Source organism: Stylophora pistillata, chromosome 4 (assembly GCF_964205215.1).
Source record: "Stylophora pistillata chromosome 4, jaStyPist1.2, whole genome shotgun sequence".
In the NCBI taxonomy this organism is placed as follows: Eukaryota; Metazoa; Cnidaria; class Anthozoa; order Scleractinia; family Pocilloporidae; genus Stylophora; species Stylophora pistillata.
The window spans coordinates 39,910,952-39,930,951 of NC_142522.1; the positions used below are offsets into that span (position 1 = coordinate 39,910,952).

The following is a 20,000-nucleotide window of genomic DNA, read 5'->3' on the forward strand; positions in this document are numbered from 1 at the left end:
AGTTTTCGCTGCTTTAAGGTTCCCTATATAATTATTCGTCTCTTGAGTGAAAGTCAGTTTGCCACACTCGCATCTGCGAGCGGTGGTTACGTTTTTATTTCGCGCACTCGCAATGCGATAAATCTTGATATAAATTCCGCAAGTTATTAGCAAGGGCAACAAAAAGTTAAAGAAACTTGTCACGGTTGTATAAATGCTTCTGTATGGGAACCAACATATTTTGTCATAGGCGACGGATTCGCGATGAAAATCTTCCCAGCCAAAGTAAGCGGGAATTGAAGCAAACAGAACGGTATAAAACCATATCAAACAGTTGATCATCATAGCCTTTTTTCGCGTCATGAACCTTGTTTTTCGAAACCGGTTTAACGGGTCAGTGAGGTGGTTGTAGCGGTCCCTACTGAGAACAAGAAGGGTCAAAATCGATGCTGGTACAGCGATGTAAAAAACAGTACTCCATAACCTGCACATAGTTGTACCATGTATCCAGATTCCTCGAAGGAAAAATTCTTCTGTTTGTAGTGGAGTGACAATTGTCACGGTGAGTAGATCAGAGAACGCCAGTGAGAATAGAAGGATTGTTGTGGGATTGCTTCGAAGGTTTTTGTCGACCAGGATCGCAAAGCAAACCATGATGTTCCCAATTACTGCCACCACTACAATGATTATATAAACGGTCAATACAGGAATCTTGAAGGCAGCTGTAAATGAATAGCTCAATTCCTCACCGTCAACACTTGGATGTGATCCAGAAGAGTTGTCCATCTTCTGAATTTAGTATATCTTTGATTTTTCTCCTCGCTGAGAGCTGTCTTTCCGGCTTCTTTGTCGAAATTGAAGTTCTATGCGTCGTCAAATTGTCACCATATTCGCTGAAGTTTCAGAGAGAATCAAGTTGTTTTGTAGGTCTGCCTTCGGAATCAATTCCCATGAAAAATCAATACTTATCAGATTCGATACATGATGAGGAGCATAATAAGATGACAGCGTTAAAACCATCCAAGATTATTAGCTGGTTACAAAGTTGACCCTAAAGTACCCAACTTTTGTTTCCTTCATGGAGGTACCTCAGCGGCGCGTTTTAAACTCACATAAAAATGTGGTATGTTTGGGAGTTTGAAGGTTTGAATGACAGATCCTTTCCATAATCAAAATATTATGGATGTTATATTGATATTCTAGTTTCATTTTCTGAACTAATACAGATTTCCGCCCAGAGAATATAGAAAATGAAATACCGAGTGTCTACGTGTGATTGAAATTTCAGAGATCGCTTAAATACTTAAGGAAGAGCATAATTCGATTTTGCTCTTTCAAACCAGTCCAGAGCTTAGTAATCAAGCTTTAACTAAGCTTGGAAAAAATATTGATGCACAAGTTTAATTAGATTTCCGAAACAATGCAGCATACTGACCCCGTTTTAAGTGATATTAGTGATATTGTCACGTACACGTTTTACTAGAGTCTGTGCTCAGATAAAAGGAGAAAAAAAAATGTATTTACCCTCAATAGCGATTAAAGAGGCGAACGAGAGATGTTGTGCGAACGAAGTAAAGCTATAAATCAGCGGAGAGAGCTGGTGATTGATAAACTGACTCTTGCGTGTCACGAATATCGTTCAAGAAAACAAAATAAAAAATCAAGATTTACAGAGGCCTTATTTATGCTAATCTGCAAATGAAGCTTCACGAATATTGTCTTGAAGGCCCAATCTCTGATCTCCCTCGATAATTTGACTAAACAACGGCTCTACCGTGTGACAATCTTGCCAAAGCGGCGTTCGCCTCAAATTTTACGTTTCATTGTAAGTGTCGCTTTCGTAAACGGTCAATGTCATCCGTTAAAAAGATATGTATTTGTATACAAATGTTTGGTCTGTTTAACAATATGAACGCTGTCGTTGTTATTATTATTACTATTATTATTATTATTATTACTATTATTATTATTATTATCATCATCACTATGGTTACCATCATCAGGTTTTATTATTATTATTATCATTATAATTATCATTACTGTCCTAATTAAGTACAGAATGTCAAAACTATGATGACTCCGAAGCCTGATTAATCATTTCCATTACCAAGCCTCTCTCCCGTAGGCAACCATGCTGGTCGTTTGCAAAAAGCAATACGCATTAAAGTCAAACAATTAACAGACTCTCCCGGATCTTTTAAGGTAAATTTAGACTTCACCTACACATCGTTCTCTTCGCAGTCACCCTGCGTTCTCTCGCTGTTCTTCTCCTTTTTTTTTGGCTGCTTTTCCCGATGATCTACTACGTCCTTTGCCTAACTAGTAAGTTGGTTATATGAACTAAGTTGAAATTGTAAATTGTCCACCGTAAAGAGTTAAAAACACATTCTTAGTTGATATAACCAAATTACCTTGTTACCCCACCGACGCAGCACCACAGTTTCTTTAGAAACTTATTCTCTTTATTCCTTTGCCTAACGGTTTGGTTACCAATACTAACTTCGTCGAAGAAAGATATTTCGTCTACCTAGGTTACCGTACCTGACCCAGGCCGAAGTATCAGAGCTGTTTCGCCATCAGCCAGCTCTTGACCCCAGGGCAGTTGTCGATTGTCAATTGTCAATTATACGGTCTTTCTTTAATTATTTTTTGTAATTGATCAGCGAGTCAAAAAGTTAGGTCGTTCTAGCTGATTAGCGTAGAGCCGGAATAGGATATCTTTGTTCAACTGAAGATCAAAATGAAAGGAGCGAGACAAGGCAAGAATCAAATTATCAGACCACTATGTTTTCAGGTAGAAAAAATCAACAACGACAGTTACACTTGAGAGGGTGCTAAAGGTTAACAGGAGATTAAACTCTTTCATGTAGTCTCGGTTGTGTTTTAATAAAGAAGTGAACAAAGATAAATTTGTCCTTACTGAGTCAACTCATATTTCATATGAAGGCGATGGGAAGAAACTTAGAAATCTATCAGCTTGGAGATGTCGTTGACTTTAACAACTAGCCTGCAAACAGGCCTTTGCAATTGCCGCTTCGCGATAAACGTTTCTCTGTCCGCGACGAAGTTTAAGACATAGAACAAAGATCGGGGTCTGGCTGACTGACTGATAGCTGTTAGGTTTCTGGCACTAATATTCAGTGCCAGGTCCCTAGCAGACCTCGTGCCTACTCGATTTTCTCAAGCTTAAGGCCTCAAACGTTTTGACGCGCCAAAGGAACTTACCTGCCTTACGGCTAATATGTGACGGCCTGCTCGCAAGATATTTTACAACAAATTCTCAGAGGCGAAATAACAGGAAATTTATGGCAAACAATAAGGAGAATATATATCTAAATCTTGTTACTAGGGTTAAACAACAACAGCTACACTTGTCGCTCATTGCCATTCAAATCTTATTAGAAGTTTTATTGTGTAGTATCGCTGAGTATTTTTTACGAGTTCTGCCGTATTTTGACGAGCCCGTAGGGCGAGTAAAAATACTCAGCGATGCTACACAACAAAACGTCTAATAAGAGATTTATTATCCAGTACGCCAAATTAATCTGCATTTTTTTCATCATCATCTGCTTTTCCACTCAGACAACGAGTTCCTCAAGGAAGTTGTTTCGGGCCTCTCCTGCTTACGGTTTACACCAATAAGCTACTTGATATCGTCAGCAAGCACCTCCCAAGTGTACACTGCTACGCAGATGATACACAGCTGTATTTGGCATGTAGTCCTGCTGTGTAAGGGGAGGACGAGGCCGCGCTAAATGCTACGCGCGACTGCACACGTGACTTGAGGAACTGGATAATTGAAGACCCGACTGACGTGAAATGATGATAAGACTGAACTAATGCTTATAGGTACTAGGCAGCAGTTAGAGAAAGTCAACTTGAATGATATTACTGTAGGTGACAGTTGCAGAGGTGAAATCAGACTGAACTACTGCTTATAGGTACTAGGCAATAGATAGAGAAAGTCAACTTGAATGATATTACTGTAAGTGACACAGTCGTAGAGGTGAAATCAGACTGAACTAATGCTTATAGGTACTAGGCAACAGTTAGAGAAAGTCAACTTGAATGATATTACTGTAGGTGACACAGTCGTAGAGGTGAAATCAGACTGAACTACTGCTTATAGGTACTAAGCAACAGTTAGAGAAAGCCAACTTGAATAATATTACTGCAGGTGACACAGTCGTAGAGGTGAAATCAGACTGAACTAATGCTTATAGGTACTAGGCAACAGTTAGAGAAAGTCAACTTGAATGATATTACTGTAGGTGACACAGTCGTAGAGGTGAAATCACACTGAACTAATGCTTATAGGTACTAAGCAACAGTTAGAGAAAGTCAACTTGAATGATTTTACTGTAGGTGACACAGTCGTAGAGGTGAAATCAGACTGAACTACTGCTTATAGGTACTAGGCAACAGTTAGAGAAAGTCAACTTGAATGATATTACTGTAGGTGACACAGTCGTAGAGGTGAAATCACACTGAACTAATGCTTATAGCTAATAGGCAACAGTTAGAGGAAGTCAACTTGAATGATATTACTGTAGGTGACACAGTCGTAGAGGCGAAATCAGTTGTGCGAAATTTTGGGTCATGGTTTGATCGTAATCTGGATAGGTCATTCCACGTAAGTAAACAATGCGCCTCGGCATTGTATCATTTACATAATATAAGTCCAATCCGTAGGTTATTAAGTACAGATACCACTAAAGCCCTCGTTCATGAGGTTGTTATCTCGCTCGTAGATTGTTGCAATAGTCTTTTATATGACTTGCCAGCTTCTCACCTGAATAAGATTCAGCGCGTTTTAAATGCCACAGCAAGACTAGTTTTCGCTATTGCATAAATGGCGCTATCTACTGCGAAGGATCGTGCATCATACGTATTTAATACCGCAGTTCAAAATATATGAACTTCATATATTCATTGCATCTGCTTTATCATCACGGGTTTATTACGAATCAACTAAACGGCCTGCTCCCAGTTGGCTTGTTAGCTCAATTGGTAGAGCGCTGCACTAGTATCGCAGAGCTCAGTGGTTCGAATCCCGTACAGGCCTGATTTTTTTCGGGTTTGATTTTCGCTATTGCATAAATAGCGCTATCTACTGCGAAGGATCGTGCATCATACGTATTTAATACCGCTGTTCAAAATATATGAACTTTGTATATTCATTGCATCTGATTTATCATCACGGGTTTATTACGAATCAACTTAACGGCCTGCTCCCAGTTGGCTTGTTAGCTCAATTGGTAGAGCGCTGCACTAGCATCGCAGAGGTCAGTGGTTCGAATCCCGTACAGGCCTGATTTTTTTGGGGTCTGATTTTCGCTATTGCATAAATAGCGCTATCTACTGCGAAGGATCGTGCATCATACGTATTTAATACCGCAGTTCAAAATATATGAACTTCATATATTCATTCAACCAAGACTAGTTCGTCGCGCGCCACGCTACTGTCGCACAACGCCGTTGCTATACGAGGTGCACTGGCTATCGGTTAGGCAACGCATTAGTTTTAAAATTCTGCTATTTGTTTTCAAGGCCATCCATGGAATTGCGCCAACGTATTTAAGAGAACTTGTGTCAATTAAAAGACTAGGAATTTATAAATTAAGATCCTCCTTAGATGGTTTATTGTTTGCAACTCCAACTTATAGAAGTAGGGTTACATTTGGAGGCAGATCATTCCAGGTCGCAGCTCCGGCACTTTGGAATGCATTCCGCGTGAGATTCGTTCTGTTACAGACCTAGAGAATTTTAAGTGCCACCTGAAAACGCACCTCTTTAAGGAAGCTTTTTATTAATTTTTATTCTATTTTAACATGATAGTTGCTAGTATCTTAACATATGTTGTAGGCTTTAATTTTATCATAGTATATTTTTGATAACTATTATTGAGATGTAATGCGCGCTTGATCATTTCATGGGAAGCGCGCAATATAAGAATCAAATTATTATCATTATTATTATTATTATCAATAAAGATTTGGAAATGCAAAGACAAGCAAAAAACCAACGATAAAAACCGACGTTTCGGTGTCATCATGACGATATTGTCAAGGAGAAGTAAAAATTACAAAGTTATGGGGCAAGGTGTAACCCTAAATTAGCATAAATATGTTAGGAGCTAATTATACAAATACTTTTGCGCGAATTGAATCGCTTTGCACGTTCAGAGTGGGTTTTAGGTCTCTGATGAAAAGCATTTCGTTCACCAAACAATCGAACTTGTTACTACACTTTTTCAGAATGCTACTGAAACGTTTTAGCCGCCTCCTGGTTAGCTCAATTGGTAGAACGCTGGACTGTTGTGCGGGAGGTCGTGAGTTCAAATCCGGCCGGACCAACACTCAGGGTCTTAAATTACCTGAGAAGAAAGTGCTGCCTTTGTAATAATATCTAAAAATGGTTAGACTTTCTAGTCTGCTCGAATAGTGACGATAAATGGAGGTCCCGTCTCCTGCAGGGTTGGGGTAGGAGACGTTAATTTCCCACACACGAGATTACTGTGTGATGGATGTCCTCCCTGGGGTGGGATGGGTGGGTAATAAAGGGGCTAGGTGTCAATTGGAACGAAAGTTCTGTTCCTTTCTCCTGACATTCCTGTGGCGAATGAATCAAACCTAAACTAAACTTAACTTAAACTCTGAACGTGCAAAGCGATTCAATTCGCAAAAGTATTTGTATAATTAGCTCCTAACATATTTATGCTAATTTAGTGTCACACCTTGCCGCAAACTTTGTAATTTTTACTTCTCCTTGACAATGGCGTCATGATGACACCGAAACGTCGGTTTTTATCGTTGGTTTTTGCTTGTCTTTTTTTATTATTATTATTATTATTATTATTATTATTATTATTAAATTGTCTCATGTATTCTACAAAGCACAGTTGGATAATAAAAGGGCAGAACACCTTTACCTAAAATCTCTTCTTTCTTAACTTTCTTCTTATCTTTGTTTATTCCAAAGACTTGTAGCCTGATGATAAACAGTTATGATACAATATGCAGTATATGGCTGCGATGATAGAACAATATTTTTTTTACGGTTAATTAAGTACAGATCAAAACTCGTTCAAACAAATCAGTCTGAGTCTTGAATATCGATATAACTGTATGTACTACAACAAATGCACGTGATACTCTAAGCTAGCTACATCGTTAACTTCACAACGCCTAACACACAAGACGTCTTTGTCTACAGGCCCTCTAAAAATAGAATTTGTTCAGAAAATTCAATGATCATTTCTCTTCAGTCTTGGTTAAAATCGCCTCATTGAATTGGCCATCTAAACTTAATTCATGTTATTGATTCGGAGCAATTGAAGCCAAGTTTCACTGTGAACTATATACACACACTACGTTTAAGTTACAACTGTAGCCGATGAAGCATTCTTAATGTTATTGCTCGCTGCATGTTGAGCGTGATTTTGATTAAAGCATCTTCTTACCATAATGGTATTAACTATTTTAATCGGGCTAAAAATACAGATGTATTGTTTTAGTCCTGATTCTTTTTCCGCTTTGAGCTAATTATTGCAACCGGTATCCAATTTTTTTCTCACCTACTCGTTCCAACTTTCATTACTCCCTAATTATGGAAATTAGAATGAAATGAGTTAAGAGCTAATTTGGTTTTATCAACCAAGTTGATAATGTAAATTTACCCCCGGTTGAGTTTCTTAGGCGAAGGGCTAACGCTCGAAGCTTCAGCTATAGCAACTTTTTACTCTCCAATTTACGTTATCAACTCAGTTGATAAAATAAAACTATCTTGTAATACCCCATCGACGAAGCACCAAAGTTTCTCCAGGAACTTTCCCCTTAATGAATTGGGCTGTTGCTCAAGGTTATATGACAGCTCTGCGGCAAACAATACCAACTTTCTGTTATTTCAAAGTATATTTAGTGCTCATCGCTCGGTATATGGCTTTGTTGATTTCCTTTAACCTGATAATAAACTTCGAACTTAAGCATTTATCACAATGCGGTTTTAATTCGGGAAATCCTGCGCTGTTTCTTTCTAAATACGTTATGACCGCCTCAAAAGCGCCCATTCTAAGAGAAATCCAATTTTTAATGCGGGGCCTCTCAAACTGTTTCAGCAGTCACAGCTAAGCCGCATCCTTTGCAAAGAAAGGCGAAATTTTTTTTGCGCGCTTTCCAGGCTCGGAGTAACCTTTTAGAACACTTCTTGAGTGTATGATATATACATTCAATCAAAGCCAATTAACTCAAGAAACCAGAAAAATACCCTCTACTTACCACTTCTTCTATCAAGTGTATGTGTTAAAAGTTTCCGTCAGTTTTTCGATGAGAATAATACATTTTGTAAGCTGCATAAAAATATTCAAAGCTTGGGTTGTATTTGTCCTTTAGGTCACTCTCGCCTCGGTCTCATCGATAGGAGACGAACATCATTATCTTGCGAGTCTATAACATCGGAGCCGATGGTGCTTTGGGTCAGTGTCGAGCGCCTAATTTTGCTTTCGGGCTTAGAGCGAACTTTCAGTGATTTAATCATCAGCGAGTAGGTGGCCTTAAATCTACGATTACGAAAAGCAAAAAGGAACGGGTTGAGCGCAGAGTTTAGGTACCCAAACATTAACAAAAGAATGCGAGCTTCATAGGGGATACTACCCTCGCACGACTCGCCACATATGTACGCGATAATGCTGACGGAGGAAAATGGTACCCAACAACAAAAAAAAGCCCCCACAAAAATAGATATTGTCTTAGCTGCTCTTACGTTTCTGGAATACATCTTTTTTTCTTCGGTGGTACGCAATTTTCGGCTGTTGTCTCCTTCAACGTTGTGGTGGTGAGAGGAAGCGATCATATAAATCTTGATGTAGATGGCGCATGTTATCAGTAGTGGCAAAATGAAATTCAGAACAGAGGTAAGGATGAAATAAGGCGAAGGGAAAGGAAAATAACATGTGTTATCCTGGACAAAATTGTTCTCTGTTCGCCAGCCCATGACAGGAACCAAAGCGAACAAGAAACTGTACAGCCAGATCATAAAGCTGATAAAGAATGCTCTTTTCCTTGTCATGAATCTGCAACGGCGAAATCGATTTAGAGGATCACTGAGGCTTTTGTATCGATCCACGCTTACGGCCAACAGGGTCAAAATTGAGGTTGGTACGGTGATGAGGTACATTGTTATCCATGCTCTGCACATCATTTCCCCATGATTCCAGACCCACTGAAGATAGATCCCTTCTATATCGAATGGCACAACCAGTGTGACAGTTAAGAGATCTGACAACGCCAGCGAGAAAATAAAGAGGTTCGTCGGATTGATGCGCAAGTTTCTGTTAGCGAGTATGGCGTAACAAACCAGAAAATTTCCCACGGCAGCGACTGCAACTATAAATATATGACACAACGTTACTGGATATACGAATCCTGGCATGAAATCGAAACTGGGAATTTCCTCGTCGCTTGAGTTGAGTTTGTGATATGCGGACGAGTTTTTCATTGTGCAGCTTGCGGAGAAATTTAGAGAAGGATCAAGACAGAATTTCCTTTGTTTGTTGAGCAATACGATGTGAGTGTCCTCATCTCGCTGTTTCCTCAGCCAAAATGAATAGTTTTTGCAACACTCAGTCCATTTAGAAGGTCGTGTTTTGAGTCACTTGATGTCAAAAACAAGGCGCCTTTTTTCTAAGTGCCGGAAAGTTACCAAGACTTGTCAAGACTGATCATAAATGACAGATATTCTCCGCCTTAATTATACCTAAAACGGAAAAATATGAAGCACTTTGTTATTAAAGTCGGCATCAACAAGAGAAAGTTCATAGAATATGTTTATTTTAGTTCTTCATAAGGAGTCGGCGGGTTGGCTTAAGTTCCGCATAATCAGCTCTAGAGGAAGCTTTGTGAATCGTAATCGAAAATGCTAACAGGTTTCACTCAAAGCATACAAGTAAGCGTGAACTATCAGTTTATAACTAGTACATAAAAAATATTTTCAAAAATTACATTAAAGAGGTGCATTTAAAGGTCTAAAACAACAAAAAGCTGTTAGAAAAGACAAGTATTGAGACTGCGGTGCCATCTTTCTCAAGCTGAAGAGTCGATTAATTCATGTTTCTGGGTTCATCAGCGAGGATGTTTAGTGCTGGAAAGGATAAGGTTTCAGACTTGTAAAACCGTGTCCCTCCTCCCCCCCCCCCCCCAAAAAAAAAAAAAGAAATCGCAAACACAAACACACCCCCCCTCCCCATAACTACGGCTTGAGGGCTCGGGGCATTATTTTATATAGCAATTTGGCGAGAGCGTAATGAATACCAGCGTTAGAGCCAATCCTCTGTCGTGTCCTGACATCAGATAAATGTCTTATCAGTTGTTCAATGGCATCTTCGACTTATCAGGAAACAAAAAAGCAAATTAAAACTTCTGGCGATATTTTTGCTCTTAGAAGAAACCTCTCAAAATATCAAAATAGTTGATTGGTAAGTATCCCATATCTTACTCTGAGAATCGTTGCGCAAAGTTGTCCTATATCGACTTACTTCAACCACGAATGAACTAAAACATTTATAAACACTCCAGGAAGCAACGCATTCGGATCTTATGGAAAGGAGGCCAAATAAGGAGAGGTGTCTTAAGGAAAAATTTAGATTTCTAAAAATCGTAATATACCGATGTTAAAATTTGGGAGTAAGGATTGGACAGGAGTGTCTGACAATATTCTTTGGTGCCATTTTATAGCAACTAAAACAAATTTTGAAGGTCCATTCTCTTCGAATTACTTTCGCCAATTCTCCCCTGGAGTCAAGGCGTTCAAAGCTGAACATAGCCTGTCTCTTAGTTAGAGAGGGTTTGAGGGACATATGTTTTGAATTTATAATTACATGATGCCGCATCACAAAATCTTGCTGTTGAGCAGGCAGATTATATTGCATATTACCGCAATACTTTCCAAGACATTATTGTTGTCAGTTCTACAAGTGATAGCCAACAGTTTGTGAAGGAAATTTGTCTTTTCTGCTCGGAGATCATTACAACGCGTTATGGCATGTTGTCGCCTATGAAGACGCCCCTTGAAGCAAATATCCGAATCTCAGAATTTTTTTATTGAAGTACCCACGGATTCGGCAATTCAATAAACTTAATTACATCCCAAGTTGTTATCAAATTGCTTTCCGAAATATTAAGCGATTTTCATTACAGATAAATTCGGCGAAAGATGTAAATATACTCAGTAAATACCTTTCCCTTGTTTTCAGATACTAAGTTCGAATAAAAAAAAAATCGTGTTTCGATAACTTACCTTTTTTGCCAAAATAAAAACAGTTTAAAGTAATTTCTGGTCACACAGATATTTCAGTTCAGAAGCTGAGATCTGAGACATTTCATGTAACACAAGTATTACCTTATACCGCTTTACATTGCTTTTTTGGTATTAACAGGAAGGCTGTCACAGTGTTTCAGCCAAAACAACCCTTGTCTTGGCGCTGAATCCTCCTTGCATTTCGGTAATCTTGGCAGCTTTTGAACGTTTCAAAAGTATTCCATTAGATTTTTTACAAATCGATATATTTTTATACAGAAACGATATGGACTGAGAAACATAAAAAAAGTTGATAGGACGATAAAGATAATAAATTTTTTACGATTTCTGATAAGTGTATTAATGATCCGTGAAAGGATTACTGAGTTAAATTCAATTATAGCTTTTAAACTGAGAAATTAAACGTGATCAGTTTGAAGGGAGAAATATGAAGCATTTGAATAGTCAAAAACATATATATTAACCATACGTTAGAAATTCGATGCATTTGAAGCTAAAAGGTTTCGACCAAGTGTTTCCCTTAATTTGTGACAAAATATTCAAAATAAATGTCAAAGAATATAAAAGGAAATCGAATAGGTAAAAAACGTCTTAGAAATATTAATTGTCTGAAAGTTAAGCAATTAATACCATATCATAGGCAAGTTTCTAATCAAAATGACATTTTCTATTCTCACATTAATATTAGATCTGGGTTGTTCTTCGGGTCCAAAAGTTATGTTTGTTGTTAAATCGTCAATCGAAAGAAAATGGTCGGCGTCGACAGTGAAAAATACGTTTAAAATTTTTTTTTTTGTAATTTTACTCAATTCATTTCGCACGAGGGAGATGAGATATTGAAGCTGAATGTTTATATCTGCAACACGCGAGGACCGAAACTGATTATTTTCTCGGTGATAGCCAGTAAGACAATACTGGCCAAATCTCAACTCACTTAGTGTAATTTAAAAGCAAGTGTCATTAGGTTTTTATTACATTTCCCTTTTTTGCAATATTGTTATAGCAACTTTAATTCATTCCTTTCACGGACAAGTACCTTTACTATTGTTTTGGCCGCAAAGAATCAACGAAGAAAAGAAATTTGAAGTGATTTTTTTTCTTAAAAAGTTCGACCATGCATCTCAAACACACATGGAAATCACAACATGTAATAATTACTAAATTAAACGCACTGATAATGTCGAAAAACAAAATTAAAACAGAAATGCAGTGTTTTGTTTTCAGCAACTCAAGGTAGACCATGTCAGAGATCAAAATATCCTCGATGTTGTTTAGCATAAACCATGATCAATTCGTCTAATTTTCAGTTCTTCACGGTTACGAGGTAGTCCTTCATCAGATGCTTCACAAATCTCACTTTTCCAAACGAAGAAAAGCTACCGAAAGTAATTGTGATGCGCGTGACAATGATATAGATAAGATGTGTCTTTGTTCCTCATAATACACTGAAAAATTTCAACAATATCTGTTTTTTTATGTACACCACGTGACGCGGAAATTTTAGCTGAAACACTTTCATCAGAAACAAAACTGTGCTCTTTTAACATCTAAGTCATGCCTTTGATTGCCTCAAAACAAAAAAACAAAAAACATTTCCGTTAAAAAGTGTATCCTATTTCATCATCGTTTGATTGCCGCCGCCGTCACGAATCCGCGAACTTCAACCCCTGCGGAGTAAAGATACCTCTAATTTATCTTTACTGACCGGTTTGTAAACTCTCGATGTCTCTCCAAACTCAGATTTTTTTTAAGACTGCAATATATTACGTGCTAAGAACTGCTTATAGATTCTTATTTGGTTTTGACCCTTGGAAGACCTCGGGGAAATGCAGGGCGGAAGACAGTTTTTTTGAAAGATGTAACATACCTTTAAATGCATGCAATGATCGGCGGTGTTTACTTCTCTTAAAATTAGTATCACGTGAACATTCCCCCAAGGAACTTTTGTCGGCAACAAGTCTTTAAAACTTACATCTACATTTCACTTTATGTAATCGTCAGCTCTCAATCTTTCCACTTCCAAGATCTCATCGGTAACTTTCCCCAAGGTCTTCCATACCGGTTCCTATGATGTGAATACGGAGAATTTGGTATTGGGTTAACTAATAGGCCTTTACTTGATATTTTCCTATTTTCTCATCATTTGCCGGCTTGCAATTGATTTTGAGAGACAAGTTGTGTGTTGGGTGTACAGATGATTTCATAGATTTTGTTTTACGATAGTAGTTGCTCGGTGAAATATCTTCTAAATGAGCATTTCTCGCTGTTAAGAAGAAAAAAAGTGTAAAAGAAGATACAAAGTTTTCGCTCAAATGGATTGCAATGAATATGTTGCGAGATAAAAATAAGTCACTTATTGCTAAATGGAATTATCTCTCTGAAAATGCGATGGATAACAGAGGAGGATAACAGCTTTCGCATGTTCTTTGTGCTCTTCTTTTGATCCCTTGGAAATAGTGTTCCAAAAAGATTACCCAGTTATTATAGGTTAGTAACTTCACGGCTTCTTAGGAAAACCCTTTCTAAGAGAAGGTTGGGTTGGAGCTTAAACCCAGTAGGGGACTTATGTCTTATTGGTTTTGCTCCGGTACTACTTTGTACAAATCCTTAAATGAATTAATAAATAAATTCTGTAACTCAAGACCACCATGGTTTTATAATTGCAAGTACCAAATTAAGATTATCTTTCTGCAAAGTTTTAAAAAGGTCTGCCAATGCAACTCACAGCAGCTTTGATTTTTGGGTCTTTTATCCTTACTTATAATCAAAGTGAACAGAACGAACCTGAGATAACTGAGTTATTTTTTATCCCGTTTTAAAGGAAGAAGCAAGGCAAGAGTGGTAACTGCTGAAGAATCTTAATAGAATTGGGTGTGAAATACCGAAACCGTCTCGAGAAATGTCAGGGGGGAACATTTTAGTCTTACCTGTGACAGCTTACAAAGTGTGTTACCACAGCTGAACACAAGGGTCCTTGCATTGCTTATTTAAGTCTGGGAACTCGTTAAGAATTATAACAACTGTTTTATTAGTAAGAACTGGTATAAAAATTTCAATCAGGAGGTTCCTAAAATACCTTTGCTGTAAATGATACCACTTTAACAAGTGAAAAAAGGGAAAATAAACGTTTTACATTGTGCGACATAAATCTCTGGTTACCGCAAACTGTGTCTGTTTCATTCTCACGATGTCTGTATCTGAACTGCAGCATCATGCTGCAGAGCCACAGTGTTCGAATATTTGGAGACAAAGCTTGTAGATATGACAGCACATGAAACTAAGCTACGCAACAAGAGTATCTAGTCCTAAAAGTGTTTGATCTGTTTCTATATCTGTCGTCGATGAAATCAGCTGTCCTTGGATAGAAATGATCGCTGAATGTAGAGAAGTGACTGAAATCCGTTAAACAATGTATTGGTGTAACATGCACCAGATTTAAACAGGAACTCACTCATAATCAGTTATTTAAAAGTTAAAAAAAAAAAACACACGTAATCGGCTCCTACAATCTCTGAACAAGGAAGAAGTATGCAAATGCAACGATATAAGGGGAGCAATAATGATGAATTTGAATTTGCTTCGTCTCACTGGGCCATTACTAATGCCAAAAATTATAATTCTTCCGGGAAATTTGACACGGGAAACTTGAAAAAAAGATGAGGATTTGAGAAGAATATGAATGTATCTCTATGGAACGTATTTGAAAGTACAGTTCTTTCCCCCAACGATTTCAACCCATTCATGCGAACACCGACAAGGAAATGAAACGGCTCATATCGGTTAATCCGCATAATTGTTTAGAGAAGAATATTTTTTGCCGCGGCCTTCTTGTAGAATAGTTTTAAAAATTTACTGATCAATTGATTAAAATTGGTGCAGACTTCTGAATTTTGTGGAGCAAGGAGATAGCGCTGGTATTTGCGCAAGTTCTTGCCCGAGAATAGCAAACTATGTCTTAAACTTAAGAAAAGGGGGCATTAAGCGGAAGACAGCCCATACAGAAAAAAATTAACGCTGAACAAATAGTTGTACCGTTAAATGAAACATCAAAGGCTGAAACAATTAATGATAGTTTTATGAATAAAGGCTATCATTTTTACATTTTTATGGAACTTGTCAAAGTCAAAACTAAAAAGTTCCACAGAAGGTTAGCAGCGAAGGAGATACATGCAATTACTCGATGAAGTACAATAAAGCAAACTTACTTTATCGTGTGCAGTTAGATTATTGCCAGAAAAGATGCTAACTCGGCCAGTTGTCGACTTCTTGTAAGCTTGCTTTTAGACCATGAAGATTTAATAAATTACCAGAGATCTTATTCTATAATTATACGAGACTGGAAAAAGTTCGTGTAGCGTAATTGCGTCACGGTGTATTTCGGAGAGCATTTGTCATCTAGAGAGATCGATAGACTAGCTCCTTCCTCTTCGGTCACCTCAATAAGGTATTCGGTTTTAATTCCAAATAACTGTTGTTTTAAAATAAAATAATACTAAAATAGACATGTTATTGGGCTGCGCAGAGGGGAAAGTAGCATTAAATCGAACATAGGATTAAGTAGCTTGAATATTCTGTTTACGCATCGCTTCCTGCAAGGAAAAACATCGCGGTCACACAAAAGGAAATGATTAATATTTTCTCTTGGGTCAAATTAATGTAAAGTGAACGTTAATAAATATATCTTTGTTTATTTTCTTTTGGAAAAAAGGTTAATATAACCTTATATATAATCATTTCGTGTTAAGCAGTGTGAAAAACTGAATCTCTCTTCTTTTGAAAATCGAAGTCTCCTCGTTCTTGAATAAAGATGAAGCAACACGCTTACTTAGAATGCAAATTGTGAATTTCAATTTCTGTATAATTAAGGTCATAACTGAAAGCAGACAGAAGAGTTGGTCTTTAAACCTTTCATATCTCTTATATTTACTGTATCAAAGATAAAGATAATGCTAACAAATTTTGATATTTACTTACTGACATCACGGATAACATCGTAAGCAAAAGTTTTTGTCAGTGAAAAATTCAGCCGGAAATTAAACATGGTGTATTTTGAAATTTTTTTCAATCTTTCCTTTTTTATTTTTACCTTGAAAATTGTACGCAGGCAAAAACGTAAAGTGATTTGTAATTATTGCTGCGAATTTCCTTGCTACATTGAAGAGGGCAACTGATCTATGTTATATCAGACCTACCCAGATCCAGTCTTGGACCTAACTGACAACTAGAAAACCAGCCACATATTAAGACCGACCTCAGCTCCTTGAAACAAGAAAAACCATCGAGAAATATGACACATACCCATGTGAGACGTGCGGACCTGACAAGCGAATTATGGAAAGAAAAAAAAAAGAAAAAAAAAAAAAGGGGCTCTCCTTTTCACCAAAACCGAAAGCAGATTGTGATTGGTAACAGATAGAACATAAGCATACACCTGCTTTCACTTCACAGGGGCCAAAAAGGCGACTACAGGAGCCAACAAAAATAGAGAATGATATCAAGTATTACGGATTAAAACTGAAAAATTCAATGTACCCTCCCTTCCCTATCGCTTGTTTCTCTCATCGACGTCTAGTATTCAACAGTTATGTTATTATCACCACTAAAAAGTTAATGTGTAAGAATAATGCGTATTTCTTGATGCCTCACTAATACAAATTGTGGCCCTAGGCTATCTGCTGATGGTTATAAGTATTTATGTAAATACTTCTGCCGAAACGCGACAAATTTCGTAAGAAAAGAAAAAACTTTCGGGTATTAAAAGAGCGAGAAATTTAGGCGTGGAATTTATAAAGTCCTAAAGGGAAATCAACGCGAGAAAGGCAGGGCTGTCAGAGATTGTCTGGTTCTGTTCCAAAAAAAAAAAATTGACTCCCACACTGACCTTTAAGATGCGCCGTCTTCCCTCTTTATAGAGAAAAGAAATCGGTCAAGAAAATCTTTACCTTTTAAACGTTTCAGCTTCATCCGGTCCAACAATAAGCACATCTATGCATTAAATAATTTAAAACAAAAAAGGGGCATATGAATACGCAATTCTATACTCCATGCCGCGATTGTTTAAGTAATGTTTCTACTGATGATTCAAGAGTCTTTAAATTAGATAAACGATGAACTCTCATTGGTCTAAAGTGCAGTCTAAATATGGAATCAGCAAAAAGATGTCATAAAATGATGGAGTATGAGAATTACACTAAAGTTCGATTTTTAACAGTTAGAGTCAACTTTTCAAAATACGACCTCGATTGCTATTTAAGAATGTTTTGTCTTATTTTGATGGCCTGACTGAATTTCTTCTTTTACCCGCAGAGCATTATTTTAGGAACGCTGTAACATTAGTAAAGAGAGCTGAATATGGGTGTTGTTTGTATAAATCGTTCGGTGTAATTAGAGATGGCCGGCGGCCGAGCACAGTCTTAGATGTAATAAATACCCGGCAGAATTTTCATAGAATTTCCACTCGGAACGGTTTTTTTAAACTTCTTAAGGATATAAGATGTTTGTTAAGAAATGTTACGCGTTTCCAAACATTGTTTTGGGTTTTAAGTGGACGAATTTTCCGAGATTGTGCATACCGTGAAATCTCCTAGACATCCCAAAAAAAAAAAAAAACCGAAGTTTGTAAGACGATTTTAATCAAAAGTATGACATGTTAGTCCAACTAATTGGAAAAGATAGCGCGAAACAATTGCTGAAAGATATCTAAACACACTGTGCTGTTCACAACAAACAAGGCTTTCGCAACAGAGATCAGCGATCATTTCAACAATACACTCGCTGAGAGCCGGCTACATTGCGAGAATAAACAACAGCGAGGCAAATTGGACCTGAGATGCTTATTCAAATGGCTCTTCCTTTATTTAATTAAACTTTCACATTAGATAGATGATAAACATTTAGATTAACAACGCGAGAATAACTGATTTGTTTAAAACAAAAAAAAAAACTACCCAAATCATCCGGGAACTCGACAATGTGTCGGTAGGTCACAAGTTACGTGTCTTTCACAGGCATTTCTAACACTACCATGGCTCCCTTGCAACCAATAAACGTCAGGGAAGAACAGGCAATCTTGTCTCTACGCATGTACACTGAGCGAAAGTTAAACTACCGGCGCAAATATTTTTTACACTCCTTAATTTCTGGCGACGTTAAGTGCCAGGCTTCTCAATGGCGCCAAGCAGGTGTCCTCCATTAAGTTAAAAAATCGCTCTGATGATAAAATAATCTGAGATTTTTTTTTTTTTTCATTGCAGCAGTGAAGGCTGAGTGCTTCCGTGGTCTGGTATGGCGGCAAGAACATACAAAAAGAAAGACAGCGTGAAAACAAATGAAACACATTCATTCTGCCGTTATAGCGGCTAAAACTTTAGACGCGCAGTCACCAACCTGCAAAAAAACAAACACACACACACATCACAACATAATTCTCATTGTTGCTTGAGAGGAGGTTAGTGGAGAGAATCTTTAGAAATTTGGCCGGAGACGCGCTTGTTCCTTTCGCGAACAGTCGATGACATTTTTAAGAAACTACACAAATATGAAAAGTTTCTCCAACGCGAGAAAGGGAAATTCGTCACCCGCAAAATTAACCCGGGGCTTTTCCTTGTAAATCTCTCCTCTGTTTTCAAACAAACACATCATTCTGGTGGCCCTGCCCCTTCCAAAATTCTTGACCTAAATTTTTCCTGAGCCTTCGCTTTTGAAAGTATTTCTCAAATTTATACTTCATGACAATCCTGAGCATGTTTATATATATATAGTCGTTGTATATATATATATATATATATACAACGACTTAGGCGTTAGCCACAAGGACTCTGAAACAGAGCCTTCTGCTCGCAACTGAGAAACTAACACTTGCTTGCAAGCTATTCGCAGACACTTTTTTTCATTCTTAGCTAACTTACATGGTATCATAGACAGTTGCAAAATGAATAAATTTTAAATAGGAGCGACTTGAAAAAGTTGTCTTATAGTTGAGAGTGGCACTCAACCAGAATCTTAAGTGAACAGATTTGTTCGTTAATCCTCATCGAACCTTGACTAATTTTTTCAGACACTTTTTTTTATATTGTGACTTTCATTATAGATGCCCTGTGAAATCAATTTGTCACTCGTTACCTCGACCAAGGTCACCGTATGATTTGTCTCTAATCTTCTATTAGAGAACAAAAAAACCCTTCTTAAATAATTACCTGGCTCCCAGGACGTAGCTTCATAGCTGTTGGTAACAGCGGGGTTAAATTTTCCGTGATGCGGCATTAAATTTTTCGCACGTTTTTTTTTCTGGAATGACCTTAACTGTAACTAATCTATATAGGTGATTTTGTCACTTCTGGTAAAGTGGTGCCAAATTTGTGAACTGAGCACAAAGTTGCTCTCTGTCATATTTGTCATTTGGAAGCCGTGATGTACGACTTACCTTGGGTGGATCATTGATGAACGACAGGATCTTCAATGAATTTTCAATTCCTAACGATTGTGCCAAGGAAAGCGCGTCAGAATCGCCCCATATCTGTTGACGAAAACAAAAAAAAAGCGCGATCGCACAAGTTCAATTTGTCAATTTTCAAAGGGAAAAACTAAAAAGAGTTCTTTTAAGTCAACTTATTTTAACTATCGCTCCCGTACCAAAGTTCCAACTGCTACAAGAGATCTGAATCTGGCTTCATTGTCTGTTTCACTTTCTAGGATCTACAAAGATAATC

General features: G+C 37.6%; 3 protein-coding genes across 3 annotated transcripts in view; all 3 read right to left on the minus strand.

Annotated features, from left to right (window-relative positions):
* The window catches only part of LOC111342702 (dopamine receptor D1.S), a 2,524-nt gene extending 651 nt beyond the window's left edge, over positions 1 to 1,873 (minus strand). Inside the window, exon 1 of the mRNA XM_022949803.2 lies at positions 1 to 1,873. This exon is cut by the window's left edge and continues 651 nt beyond it. Coding sequence (XP_022805538.1) covers positions 1 to 765 — 765 coding nt within the window. The 5' untranslated portion in view covers positions 766 to 1,873.
* Positions 1,874 to 5,771: 3,898 nt separating this feature from the next.
* Positions 5,772 to 17,985, minus strand: LOC111342703 (histamine H2 receptor). Its single transcript, XM_088757526.1, has 5 exons — positions 17,174 to 17,985; positions 16,485 to 16,551; positions 15,498 to 15,881; positions 13,265 to 13,357; positions 5,772 to 9,732 (listed from the first exon to the last, which is right to left on the minus strand). The coding sequence occupies exon 5, from the start codon at positions 9,472 to 9,474 to the stop codon at positions 8,371 to 8,373; it is 1,104 nt and encodes a 367-aa protein (XP_088613652.1). The 5' UTR covers positions 9,475 to 9,732; positions 13,265 to 13,357; positions 15,498 to 15,881; positions 16,485 to 16,551; positions 17,174 to 17,985; the 3' UTR covers positions 5,772 to 8,370.
* A 149-nt stretch (positions 17,986 to 18,134) lies between these two features.
* LOC111342716 (phospholipase A-2-activating protein) overlaps positions 18,135 to 20,000 on the minus strand; it is a 19,606-nt gene continuing 17,740 nt past the window's right edge. The window contains exons 27-29 of the mRNA XM_022949827.2: positions 19,924 to 19,986; positions 19,715 to 19,807; positions 18,135 to 18,678 (exon numbers count right to left, since the gene is read on the minus strand). Of these exons, the coding sequence (XP_022805562.2) occupies positions 18,631 to 18,678; positions 19,715 to 19,807; positions 19,924 to 19,986 (204 nt within the window). The 3' untranslated portion in view covers positions 18,135 to 18,630. The remainder of the gene's footprint in view (positions 18,679 to 19,714; positions 19,808 to 19,923; positions 19,987 to 20,000) is intronic.